Source organism: Polypterus senegalus, chromosome 15, assembly GCF_016835505.1.
Source record: "Polypterus senegalus isolate Bchr_013 chromosome 15, ASM1683550v1, whole genome shotgun sequence".
Taxonomy (NCBI): Eukaryota; Metazoa; Chordata; class Cladistia; order Polypteriformes; family Polypteridae; genus Polypterus; species Polypterus senegalus.
Window position 1 is genome coordinate 77,829,746 of NC_053168.1, and position 14,382 is coordinate 77,844,127.

The following is a 14,382-nucleotide window of genomic DNA, read 5'->3' on the forward strand; positions in this document are numbered from 1 at the left end:
AAACAGCTTCCTCAAGACACATGTCAGTCTACTTTTTTTTTTTCAGAATGAAGGTTATTCCATGTAACAGGTCCCTTAGAAACTGAAGATTTCATACAAAGCTGTCTATTGCTGTCCTGAGAGAAGAGGGTGAATTGGATCTAACTAGGACAGAAGAAGAAGGAGAAGGCCCTGGTGCACAACTGCATAAGAAGATAAGCACATCAGAGTCTAGTTTGAGAAACAAACGTCTTACAGATCCTCAGTTGGCTTCTTTCTTAAATACATGACAAATACCTGTCGAGTTTGCAACAGAGGAAGAACGATACTGGGATTTTGGCCTTAGAGGTTGAGTTTCAAAGATAAGCCATATCTGAGACTGGCAAATAAAAAGAAACGTTTAAAATGGGCAAAAGAATACAGACATTGGATGGAAGATGACTGTAAAATCATATTATTGTCACCATCCAGAATCGTCTTTTCTCTGTTGCCTACAACACTGGTATTTGGTGTGTATTTAGTAAAGGAAACAACTGAGGACCTTTAAGCGTTTGTTTCTTAAACGACAGGTTCTGGTGTCCTTCTCCTCTTGTGCCCATCTCTGCCTTCCTCCCCTTTTTCTATACTTGTTAGATCCAGTTTGCCCTCTTCTTTTAAGACAGTAAAGAGATACATTTGTAGAAAATCTTCAGTTTCTTGGCAATCTGTCGCATTGAATAACCTTCATTTTGCAAAAGAAAAACAATCGACTGACATGTTTTATTTCAGCCATTTTGAACCCAGAACTGAACTTTAGGAATGCCAGTACCTTGTAACACAAGTAAACAGAATAACAGGTTTCAGTGGTACTCAATTACAAAGTCTTTTCTAATAACTAATTGGTATTTGAAATGACTAATTAAGGGTAAGCTAAGGGAGTTTACTATTCAGGCGCAGAAGGAATGGCTGCTGAAAATGGGGCTTTACTGTATGTGAATAGGAAATTAAAAATCAGTCAATACAAGCAATAATAGCCATAAGAAACATCAATAATGCATTAAATCAATGTAATGGTACCTTGATAAAAAAGGAACAAATATTAATCAAAACCATGAAAATATCTAGGTGTGTCCAAACTTTTGACTGGTATTGTGTATGTAGAAAAGATAGAAACATTTTTTAAAAATCATTTGTAATGCATATTACTTCAAGTTTACTTGACAAACTCATAATACAGTCTTATAATTTATAGATTCACCTTCCCTTCACTCCTATTATTCTGCTTTTACTCCTACCTATTCGTTGGTATTTAGCCATACTACGTGAGCTAGTTATCCTTAAAGATATGTTACCAACCCAATTTAAAATTTAATATGAATATTTATTATTTCCTATTCACTAAATCACTCTAATATTAGCTTAATTCATCTATCCATCCATACATGCATCCAAATTCTAACCCCCTTATTCAGCTTTACAGGGTCAAGGGGATGTTCAGCACAAGGTGGGAAGCAGGTCCACTTTACACACCCTCATGTATAGCCACACTCATTGACAACACCTGTCTTTGAGATAAGAGACAACATATAAGAATATGCGGACTTCACACATAAAGTGGTCTGGCCAACACTGAGTCTAAATTCAGGCCTTACTGACTCACACCTTAAGAAATTTTGGTTTTTAACATTAATACTCTCATTTACATTTTGTAACCATGTGCATCACATTTCGGGATTATGGAACGATATTGTCCATACTTTGATAGGTCTGGTCTGTACGCTGAGTGAACTAGCAGGATATACCAGGTACTCAATATATTATTATCATTCATTAGACCAATTCAGTATTACAGATATGCTTTTCAGTTTCTTGAACATGAAAAGTAATGAAACATGCTGGCATATGAGAATCTCTTTAGAGATAAAACACCTAAATGAAAGATAAAGATGGAAGGAAGCTCAATGCAGCTTTAATATACAGTACCTATAGCATGCAACCTGTGCCTACATCCCACCACCCTCTGCGTTGTATGGATGCTGCCTTTGCTGGGCAGATTTGAGAAACAGAACTGTTAAATAAGATCAAAAATACAAACACACAGTGCCCTTAAAGCATCGAATGACCAAAATGTTTCTGTACAGGAACAAATAAAAAAGCACAATAATGAAAAAAATACACATTCAAATCTAATAGTTCTTCTGTGCCCAGGTTTCTGGAATGCTTGGTGTGAAATTCAGAAATTGATTTTCTTCTTCTTCTTCTTCTTCTTCTGCAGGGTCCTTCTGGTCCAGGAGGTCCAACTGGTGCTCGTGGTGAAGTTGGTAGTGCTGTAAGTGCAGCCTTTTATTTGAAATAAAATATTACATGGATTAGAATTTTAAATACTCTGAGCATCTAAAACAGAAGTTAACATTTTCTTTGTTGTAGGGTGCAACTGGTGGTCCTGGTGCAGCTGGAAGAGTTGGCCCACAAGGTCCTCCTGTGAGTATTATGTTTGAAGACAAATTACATTAAAGTAGGCTGAAAAGGAATAACGATCATGCAATAAGTGTTTTTAGCTTTTTGACTCAAAGATTTATAGCTCATTTTGAAAAGTGCTTCTTGTTAATATTGTATGACTGAAGAATGCACAGATCTGACCATTTAATGTGTTCTTCAGCTTTTACACCTGTTGTTTCACATTTTCATGAATAGGGAATCGGTGGACCCCCTGGTCCTGCTGGTGCAGCTGGCAAAGATGGACCCAGAGGTGCTCGTGGTGACAGCGGCCCAGCTGGACGCCCTGGTGAGCAAGGCATTGCTGGTCCCCCTGGTGCCCCTGGTGAGAGAGGCCCATCTGGTGAAACTGGCCCTGCTGTAAGTATTTGCCACATTATTCTTTTAATCATTTGCTTACCTTTGCTCTAAGTATCTGAAAATCTTTAATATTTTACCCATAGCACATTAGTGCTTTCTCTGTATTTCTTGACACAAATTCCAGTATAATGTCTCATACTGTACCCTCTTTTTATTCTTGACAACAGTAGAAGTGTTCACTTTAAGTTTAAGACCTAATTTACTTTTTTTTTCATTTTTGTCCAGGGTGCACCTGGAGTTCCAGGACCTCAGGGTATGCTTGGTTCCCCTGGTATTGTCGGTCTTCCTGGATCAAGAGGTGATCGTGGTCTTCCTGGTGGCCCTGGTGCACCTGTGAGTATGAGGGTTGTTTATTTAGTGCAGGAGACAAATACAAATGGTACTTTTTTATAAACTCACAATTTGTATGTTGGCCTAAAATACTTATTTGGTTTGCTTTCCTAGTATAACTGAGTTTTTAGGATTTATCATGACAGCAGCAGTCACTCAACATTTTACTGAAACATTTTTGACGCCCTTCAAAAAACAAAACAATAGCCAGCATAAAGTATGCATCTGCATCACTCTTTGGTTCATACTTAGACTGTTGCCATTCAGCTAAAGACAGCATCGTTTCAGTTGGTAAAATAACTAATTTTGTGTAAGAAAACCAAAGATATGATAAATATGCACACAAATGATACATTCATGGTAGAGAAATAGCAGACTAGGAAATGAAGTGGTCCTCTCCGATAAGTTACACATCGGTTAAAATTTCAAATAAAAGTATTTTTTTGTAATCGTGTGTTTTAAACTTTCCTTAATTAAAGATAGATAACTATTTTTAAAAGACATTAGAATCAATTTATATATCACACATTTACACATTTGATCAGTGGATTTTAAACATGTAGGCCACAAAACAGTCTTGGGAAGTGCATGAAACATATTAAACCATCCTTTAAATATTTTTAACACCATTTGGTTTGCAAACAACTAGGAGTGTCATTGTGCATTACTAGAGTTGAAATGACATGCTAAAATTACCAAGATGAGTCCGCCAACTAAAATTTGCAATGCCCTATCAGATAAAAAGACATCTTTACAGTCTGCAGTATTCCCATGAAAGAATCTCTCGAATGGAAAATATACACATACTTACTTTTATGTTGTTAGTGCAGGACAGCAAGTAAGCAGTGATCAAGCTCCAACAGCCTTATGGAAATCAGTTGGAACTGGATAACATAAAGCAGAGTCAGAATTTTAAACTAATTTTAATCTTAACGATGGGAGGGTCATGGACATTGCTGGGATTTGTAATAGTATTTGGCACATAAAGTGCAAAATTTGCCACAGGGTATTTCTAATGAGTGTGGGACACTGTACAAAATATAAAGAAAAATGCACCTATTCTGATAACATCATGAGAGACTCTTACTCCATAGAAAAAGAAAACCTTTCTATTGTAAATGTTGAATGCTGCCTGCAACTCCATTGGCTAACTGTAGATGCTTGGGAAGGACACATCACACTTCCAATGACACATCCACTTAAAAGCAGAAACACTTCTGTCAACACAGCTGAGCACACCAGAGATGTGCCAGAAGGGGGTCACATTTGGTAAAAGTTTATACTGATTTTTTTATACTGTAGGACTAGGGCACGCCCTTGATTTTGGCTGTTGATAAAATGGCAGCCTTGAAAACAGTAGAGTGCCAGGTCACTTATTACATTAAAAATATTTGCTTACTATTTAGGTAAATTAATGTGGTACATGCTTTTCAAATCATCGCTTATTTTTACTTAAAAAAATGCAGCAAAAAACTGTTTTTTACTTTTTTGCATTATTGATTTTAAGATCCACTTTTGTTATATAGATCATTTTTTACATGTCAACAGTAAGACGGTTTTGAATATCTTTTCAATACGTTTTCTTTCTGTTTCAGGGTGAGGCTGGAAAATTAGGCCCTGCTGGTCCCTCCGGACAACGTGGCCCTGCTGGTGGAATTGGACCTGCTGGTTTGACTGGCCCAGCTGGTGAGGCTGGACGCGATGTAAGTACAAATTATTTTCTTCTTTTCCTAGGGTGTTTTGGATTGTCACCCCTTGTTATATTTTCTAGAATATTTAACTAATATAGAGGCAAGATAAATGGCACAAAAATGAATAACAAATTTGATTTAGCCTAATTTATAGAAATAAATTCTAGAATAGTTTTAAAAATTGCCACATTTGTCAATTTAAGCTCAATAGTCAAAATATTCCATTGACTTACAAATTAATTGAATCTATGTTAGGTTATTGGGGAATCCGAATTAGAAGCAATATGGGCAAGGTTGCAACCTGCCCTGGTTGGGCTGCCAGTTTATCACACATGGATACATTTATTGCATCATACAAATATGGATCTGTCCATCATGGTGCAATAAATTGAACCATCTGGAAACACAGTGTAATGCCTGTTATCCTGCCTGTGGTCAAGTCATAAAGGGTATCCAAAGCAATCTGCAGCAAGCAAGAAGGACACCTGTTGACATGTGACTAGGATCTATAATGTGGGTGGCTGTTTGGTCCTTTACTGCAATTCACATGAGATGTCTATCGTCTTGTTACCCTCTCTTAAGTGGGTCTGACCCTCCTCTACCCACTGATGCCGTACTCTTATCACTGTGCTTGCATTCTCTGCATCATGAGCACCAACGTCCCAAGAGGATAATCCACCTTCCTGCATTCCCACAATTCTCATTTCCTTAAAGTTTGAGAGTTAATGACTGTCGTGCTCTTCACTGGAGTATGTTTGGTCCCTAACTGCCAGCAGTCGCTCAATGAGGTTCCCTTTGCAAGCACCTTTTATATCCACTTTTTGAAAGTCCAGGGAATGTAACTCGCATAAATCATTTGCAAGTCATTGTAGTCATTTGCACACTTTACCATGACCTATCAATCCTGCAAATTTAAGACCAATACAGTTACAATCTTAATAGCCAGAATTATATGTACAAAGTAATAAATGCAATTAATAAATACAAAAAAATATTATTTAGAAAGTTAAATCAATAATTTACTAGACAGGGTGGCTCAGTGGTGCAGTGTGTAGTGCTGCTGCCTCCCAGATCCAGGTTTTAATCCTGTGCTTGTTACTTGCTTATGTAGAGTTTACATGTGTTTCCCAGGTCTGTGTTGCTTTTTGTCAAGATTGGCTTTTCCTAAATATTAGGTTTGGTAAACTTGTGATTCTAAACTGACTCTTTAGGAGTATTGATGTGTGCATGATTGGGCCCTACAGTGAACTTACAGTCAGTTCAGAGTTAGTTCTAACAGGATAGGCTTTTGGCTCCCTGCAGCCCCAGACTGAATTAATAGACATTGTGAATGTTTTATTATGTTTACCTCAATTCCACTGATAAATCAAACAAAAAAGGAGAGAGTATGTATGTTGCCTTATCCTAAATAGTGTATTAATCTATTAAATAGGGAAACCCTGGAAATGATGGTCCTCCTGGTCGCCCTGGTGCTGCTGGTGCAAAGGTAAGACTATGCTGGCATATGAATATATATATATGAATATGATTCGTTGTTTTACTAGAAATAAGTATAAATGTAACATGCTGCTTTTCATTTAACCTCTAGGGAGATCGTGGAGAGCCAGGATCTCCTGGTCATTCTGGATCAGCTGGTGCCCATGGTGCCCCAGGACCTGCCGGCCCATCTGGCAGAGTTGGAAATCGTGGAGAGCCTGTAAGTATAATGTCATACCATATTATTTCTTTGCTGGGAAACCAGCATTATAATAAGCATGTTCAAGACATAAAGCTATTTACCAGACTTCTGTGGCACTGGTGTATTCCAGAGCACTGAACACAAATATATCAATATAAGTTAAAATCACAGTTACCAGACAGTGCAGCTTTTACATATACAAGGATTTCACCGTAAAACACGCACTTGGGCTCTGTTTGGCTCGTTTTTACCTCGTACTACAATATGCACTGTCAGCAATCATTTGAGATTCAAGGTTTCCACCAAAGCATTGGTACTTCCCATAAGTTCAAGTAAAGTCCGTGCATGAAAAATAACACTGTAGATGCCTTTTCACACATTCTCTACCCCCCCCTCGCCAAATCAGTGATTTAAATTTGTCTTTGTGCCAGAAAATATTTACCAAAAATATATGAAACATACTGTCAATCTTGGCTTATTTCTACCTTGTAACATAGTATAGTGTTAACATTTTATTTGATGAAGAAGCATGCATAGTAAGATGTTCCTTCACTCTCCATGTGTCTTGTTGATGGTTTTTCAATGCGCTTCTTTTAGGCTTTACTACTCCCTCTGTATTCTGTTACTGAAGATGCTCCTCTTTCTTTAACTACTCCCTGGTGTTCATCCAGTTTTACTGCTCATTATAGGAACAACCAGCTGGCCATCACAAATCTAACATAGTAAAACAGATCTGTGAAAAAATAAATACTTTTATGTGCATTTGAGAACATATATATAACGTTATCAAGACCTATTGAAATTTGAGTATTTCTTAAGCAAAAAAATAAATATGCAAGAAGAAGAAATACCATTCCCAACATAATCAGATCGTAAAAAACAAACAAATTGTTTTCCTCTCTAAAAGCCTTTCTTGTATTTTAAATACTTTTGATTTACTTCAGTTTTTCAGTCTTGGTAAATCATTCTATGGGCAAGATACTTAAAAGACTAATCAGATGTACAGCATGTAATCTGGCTACATATTACGGGTATCATTTTCTACTTTAATAAGTCCTCCTCTTCCACACGTTGGCTTATCTGTGACAGCAACTTCCACATACATTGTGTTTCTGCCCACATCTTTTCTTTACTGGTAATGGATGAAAACAGTTTTTCATCAGACACTTGAAACTCAATTCACTGAATGTCTTGAGTTCTCATTTCTAATGTCTTCTCATCTTGAATCCTCATATTGTTGACCTCTTCTTCTTCTAATTCTTTCTCTTCATCTTTTTCCATTACTGTGTGGGTTTGATGTGCTTGAACAACCTTCTCCAAACAGCTTGGTCCTGCACCTCATTGCCAGTCAAGCTTTTTTCCTTCAGATCTTCATTCACTTTATCCATCCACATCTGCTTTGACCTCCCACACTTTCTCTTCCCCTGTACTTCCATTCTCATCAATATTTTTCCACTATTTTCATTGTCAGTCCTCATCACATGTCCATACCACTTCAACATACTTTTCTATACTTTCTTAGATATCTCTGTCAATTTTGTTGTACTTCTGATTATCTCATTTCTTTTTCTGTCCTTTTTTGTAACTCTACAATTCCATGTCAACATTGTCACATCTGCCACCTCTAATGTCTTCTTCTGTGTTCCCTTTACTGCACATGTCTCATCTCCATATAGCTGGTCTTACCACCTTTGCCTTAACTCTTTGATCATGCAATAGTCCTGATACCCTCTTCCAACTGTTCCATCAGCACTGTACTCTTGTTTTTGCTTTGCAAGCTTACTGGCTCTGTCAATTTGTGTTCATGATCTTTTGTTTTCTTTGAGTACATATTCACCTCTTAGCTAGCACACTGACTTTTGCTTGACTTTACCATGTTTCATTTTCCTCCATCTTTTAATAATGTTCCTAATATCCTCCTGTGCTCTATTATGCATATCAAAACTTCCACTCCTAAAACTTGTTCATATTTCAGGCTATGTGTTTAGCAACAAGATTGATTGTTAACTCTGTCAAGTCCCTTTATATTAATTGAAAAATAATTATTTTAACTTGAACAATCATACTTTCAATGCAGAAATGTTAGTTGTGTTTGTAATTATATAATATTTAAGATGATTCATTTTCATGACTTTTTTGCCTAGTGAGCACAGCAGTTTTTGTCTTGGTCTATGGCCACAGAGGGGACCTTAGTAATGGGTAAAGATAAATACTTCCTGGAAGGCATAAACAGGCCAGATTAGAAGAATGTAGTGCCAATAGTTTGTCAGCATTAGGTAGAGATGTCATAGAAGGAAAGTGAAGGACAGTTAGGAAGTAGTTTTCATAATGTAGACACATGCTTGTGGTCCAATAGGAATGCATGCAGGACAAGTAGAGCTCTGGGTGGCACCATGCAATGATGCTGTGAGAATTCCGTTTTTATATATTTACCAATATTTCTGTTTTCTTCTCTACTTTTGAAGGGTCCATCAGGTCCTGCTGGTTCTGTTGGCCCTGCTGGCGCAAGAGGTGCTCCTGTAAGTATCAAATGTCTCTTGTTAAAGTGTTATACTATACATGTTTCCTGATATAATATTGTCTGGTTTTCTTGATATGTAGATAATATAAATTTGCATATGAATTGGTTCTTAATTTGTGGTGTTTTTTTAATCCTACAGGGTCCACAAGGTCCCCGTGGAGAGAAAGGTGTTGCTGGAGATAAAGGTGAAAGAGGAATGAAAGGACGCCCTGGCCACCAAGGTCTCCAAGGTCTGCCTGGTCCACAAGTAAGTAGCAATATTCTTATTTAAGCATTCAGATTTAATATACTCATAAGAAATCCATTTTTGAAAAAAAAAATAGAATAATCAAACCACTTAATCTGTAAACACATATTCCATTAAATTGATATGAAAAATTCAATTCAATCCATCCACCTATCCTTATTTTTCTTCTTCTGCCAGATATAATGTACATCCTACCAATATAAAGTGCATGGTGGTCACCACAAACTCATCAAAGAACCATGCCCACTGATCTGAGTAGAGCAAAGATTTACTGGTTTCAGCCAGATTTACCACATTAACCAAGCTTATATTAAATGAAACTTCCATTAACAAAATGAATTGGGCTAGATGAACTTTGTATAAACCTGTGTAAGCTATCCAGATGGTCATTGTTGGAGTAGTTATTAGATATTCTATTTCATACCTCAACATCATCTTCAATTGTATTCTTTGATTAATTATTTAATTGTAATGCATTTCTTGTATTCCAATAGGGTGCCAATGGTGACCAAGGTTCTGCAGGTCCAGCTGGTCCTGCTGGCCCAAGAGTAAGTATCTTTACTATAAATAATTTTCATTATGTACAAGTCATGGTAGTGTTCACACCTTGAAAGTAACATAAATAGTAATATGTTACTTTAAATAACAACGTCTATTTCTTTTTAAGGGTCCCGCTGGTCCCTCTGGCCCATCTGGCAAAGATGGTCAAAATGGACACCCTGGAGTAATTGGTCCACCTGGTTCTCGTGGTCCTCCTGGTCACATTGGGCCAGCTGTAAGTATTTATAAAAGGCAATATTAACAATCAGCTACCAAGAAAACACACTATAAATCATATAGATACATTAAACTTTACTGTGTTGTGGGAATCCTAAACCTTACCATCATTACAAAGCTGGTATACAAATAGTTTCATTAGATAAACACATTTTACAGACTATTTGCCTTAAGCATATTCCTTACAATCAACAACTCTTATAATTGAACTTTTCTCGCTTCTGATGAACATTTATTTTAAATTTTAAGCTATATTTATTTTAATCCCATAGCATTTTTTTAACTGGTAATTACTTTGTGCTGTGTCTGAATAGTAAATAAAATGACAAAAGAAAAGCATAATGTGAACTTCTGAACAGTGTTTTGAAATTTGTATTGTAGGGTCCCCCTGGTCTTCCTGGACCCGCTGGTATTGCTGGTGCTCCTGGTGGTGGTTACGAAATTTCTGGACTTGAGGGAGACTACAGAGCTGATCAAGCTGCCCTTAGGGCCAAGGACTATGAAGTTGATGCCACTCTGAAATCTCTGAACACCCAGATTGAGAACCTTCTCACTCCAGAGGGCTCTAGAAAGAATCCAGCTCGTACCTGCCGTGACATCAGGCTTAGTCACCCAGACTGGACTAGCGGTGGGTTTTTGATTGGTTTTAATGACTGAATCACGTAAAATATATCCTGTCCTTTTCGGGATAATGACTTTTGGACAGACTTTACATTGTATAAAAAGATTCCAGGAACAGTACTCGGGTAGCATTTCCAAAATTTCGAGAAACAAGTCCAGTAAATTTGCTCTTTAAATATTACCTTATACATATAACTTAGTTTCATCCTAAAATCTTTATATGTTTCAGATGGTTAATATTAGGAAGTTGTTGTCATAATTAAATGCAGAAGGGCAAAAATAATGATAAGCTGATGTTTATACTTATTAATCTGCAAGTAAATTAAAATTAACCAATGTTAGATCACAAACGTGCCAATATCAGCCCCTCAGTAAATCAGCCAAATCTAAAAAAATTAGTTACATTAAGCACCATAATGAAAAAATATTTTAACATGTCATCCTGTTGTAAACAAATCAAAGTCTTCTCAGCCAGCAAAATGTGGAAATACTAAGGATGATTTTGGTTTGCATGTTGATAAAGTCTTGATTAAACTTTTAAGTGTATATACGATTGCATTTTATATAATGTCTATGTAAAATTTTAGCAGCAAATCCTTTACTGATCAAATGCATACAGTTCACATGTTATTTCAACAGGAAATAGAAATGATTCATTTCTTTCCCAATTCAGGCTACTATTGGATTGACCCCAACCAAGGCTGCACTATGGATGCCATCCAGGTCCACTGTGACTTCACAACTGGAGAGACCTGCATCTACCCCAACCCTGCCAGCTTCCCAAGAAAGAACTGGTACAGAAGTGACAAGGATAAGAAGCATGTATGGTTTGGCGAGAACATCAATGGTGGCATTCAGGTAAACGACTTTACCAAAAATGTTTAAGAAAGCAAAGGCAATGCAGTGTGATTCAGGGAGAATCATGTGCCAGTAATTATAGCAAAAAAATAAATGCCATTTTCAAAACAAACTAAACATATTATATTATATTATATTATATTATATTATATTATATTATATTATATTATATTATATTATATTATATTATATTATATTATGCATTTATTGATGACTCGAGTTATTATTGTGTCTGCTCTAGAAAAAAGATTATTAATCAGATTATAGCCTATATAATATTATGCACTGTAACATTCATCATTTTCTTCTAGTTTGAATACAATGATGACAGCATAAGTCCTCAGTCAATGGCAACCCAACTTGCCTTCATGCGCCTTCTTGCAAATCATGCCTCTCAAAACATCACCTACCACTGCAAGAACAGCATTGCCTACATGGATGAAGAAGCTGGAAACCTGAAGAAGGCTGTCTTGCTGCAGGGTTCTAATGATGTTGAGCTCAGGGCTGAGGGTAACAGCCGCTTTACATTCAGCGTGCTGGAAGATGGCTGCACTGTAAGTCTTATTTCATGAACCATTATCCTTATAAACATATATAGTAATAGAAGAAGAGGGGGTCATAAGGAGTGTTGAGGTCTAATTTTGGAAACCCGTATTGCTTTTAAATGAAAATCTATTTAGTGCACAATAGACAAAAATAGGTGAGTGGCCTCTCAAGACTGAGACCTCCAGCTGAAAAAGAGACATTGCTAATTTACCTAAACAGCTCATCTTGGTGATATTGGGAAAAAAAACACTGAGAGAAAACTTATGCAGTTGTAGACACAAGGTGTAAAATTACAGGTAGTTACTGAGGAAGAAACTGAGTCCACATCCCCTGGCCTGTTTGGCAACCTCAGTAATGTATACTTAAATTATTGACCTTGTTGAGGCCTTTTATTCCATGTGCATGTTGTACAAATGAAAATGAGTGCAATGAAAGGACAGTTTTCTCAGTGACAAAAAAAGATTAGTAAAAGCTTACATTTAGTGTAGTCTTCTGGAACCTGGGGAAACTAGAAACTAATGCACATTGAAACATTTGTCTGAAACTAATCACGTACAAATTATCCAGCAGCATTGTCCTAGTTGCAAACAGGTGGTGGATATTCTTTACTCCTGCCATGTTGTTGAATTTGCAGATACCAGAGAATAGCATATGTAGTTTGTGTCTCCATTATTAAAAATAAGACAGAAGATACTGCAACTTACTTATATGATATATATATCAATGTTATCCTGACAATAATAATACCGTTTTAATGGTCATGTTGGAAGTTAATAATGTTCATTGCACACATAATTATTGATTAACGTGGTGGTGTAGTGGGTACTGCTGCTGGTTCACTCCTCTCAGAGACTTGGTTTAAGCCTTAGGTCCTGTCATTGCTTGTCTGAAACATATCCCCCTCGTGCATCCATGGGTTTTTCTCCAGGTACCCTGGGCTTTCACCAGAAAAGCATACCAGTTAGGCTGACTCCAAACTGGCTTGATATTCTATATGTGATTATTGACATGGGAGTGAGTTTGTCCTATAATAAGTGATTAACGCAGTCATGGTAGGTTCCTGCATCCCATGACTCTAGAAGTGAGGTCAGAAAATGAATGAACAATATCATCTGCAAATATATTAATGTTTTTCATATTATGTTGAAATAAAATTAAATTTGTTCTGCTTTCTTTTTCACAGAGACAAACTGGCCAGTGGGGTAAGACCGTCATTGAATACAGAACATCAAAACCATCTCGTCTTCCAATCCTTGACATTGCACCTTTGGACATTGGCGGAGATGATCAAGAATTTGGTTTGGACATTGGCCCAGTCTGTTTCAAATAAATAGACTCATGATAAATTAAAACCAACACAAAGTCTCTTTGCCATTTCTGTTTTTATACTGAATGCTGACCCCCTTTATTTCTTCTGCTCATCCACTTGCTTAAGCTCTGGGCCTACAGAGGAGACTATGGACTGAACGGAGCATTGTGCAATGCGGTTTAATACAGACTCCAAGAGACATGGAAATCACCTTGTTATGGGACATGACAGCATTTGTAAAATAAAAAAGTGAAATAAAAACAATGAAAGTATGCACCATTTGTGGTCTTTCTATATCTTCCAGAGAGGAAGTTTAAAACCACAACTTCCAACGGTTTAAACTACCTCATATACAGTACTTTGAGGATTCGGATCAGGTTTTCAATCAAGAAACGGAATTCTTTAATCCATTAAAGAGGTGCTAACTGCAGTATTAAACAGCTTAAATACTTGAAGCGGTTACATGGTGCTATTCCCTTGTTGCGTTCAAAATGAGCAGCTCAGAAGCAAACCACTTTACTGTGTTAATCTGTGTTGTATTTAAGGCACAATCCTGAACAGTTCTCTTGTAATCCCCGTATTAAGCATGTGGATCAATCTTCAGCCCTTTTCTTTTCTTTTCTTCAATCCCGGTGTTCATGCTTTAAGCACATTTGGTCCATTCAAATGGGTAAAGGAGGCATCTATCTCAAAAAAAAAAATTATTTGTACCTATTTTGTATATGTGAGATGTTTAAATAAATTGTGAAAAGTTCTGAAATAAAGCATGTCCAATGTTCCAAAACACCTCCGACAATGAGTAAAGTTCATTATACTACGACTAATTTTAGTGAAAGTTCTGAAAGTATTTTTAGAACTGGCATCCACCAGTGTTGATATTTTTGATGCAATCAATATGAATGACATCAGCTCAGTTTCCACATTTCAACTTACTGTTGTGTTTCTGAAGAAATGAGCATCATTCTAATATTTAGGCAACACACATCAAGA

At 36.7% G+C, this 14,382-nt stretch overlaps 1 protein-coding gene across 1 annotated transcript in view; it reads left to right on the forward strand.

Moving 5' to 3' along the window:
• col1a2 (collagen, type I, alpha 2) overlaps positions 1-14,178 on the forward strand; it is a 54,630-nt gene extending 40,452 nt beyond the window's left edge. The window contains exons 37-51 of the mRNA XM_039736961.1: positions 2,234-2,287; positions 2,386-2,439; positions 2,653-2,814; positions 3,040-3,147; positions 4,740-4,847; positions 6,268-6,321; positions 6,424-6,531; positions 8,979-9,032; positions 9,174-9,281; positions 9,776-9,829; positions 9,949-10,056; positions 10,440-10,686; positions 11,353-11,537; positions 11,849-12,091; positions 13,267-14,178. Of these exons, the coding sequence (XP_039592895.1) occupies positions 2,234-2,287; positions 2,386-2,439; positions 2,653-2,814; positions 3,040-3,147; positions 4,740-4,847; positions 6,268-6,321; positions 6,424-6,531; positions 8,979-9,032; positions 9,174-9,281; positions 9,776-9,829; positions 9,949-10,056; positions 10,440-10,686; positions 11,353-11,537; positions 11,849-12,091; positions 13,267-13,413 (1,794 nt within the window). The 3' untranslated portion in view covers positions 13,414-14,178. The remainder of the gene's footprint in view (positions 1-2,233; positions 2,288-2,385; positions 2,440-2,652; positions 2,815-3,039; positions 3,148-4,739; positions 4,848-6,267; positions 6,322-6,423; positions 6,532-8,978; positions 9,033-9,173; positions 9,282-9,775; positions 9,830-9,948; positions 10,057-10,439; positions 10,687-11,352; positions 11,538-11,848; positions 12,092-13,266) is intronic.
• The last annotated feature ends 204 nt before the right edge of the window (positions 14,179-14,382 follow it).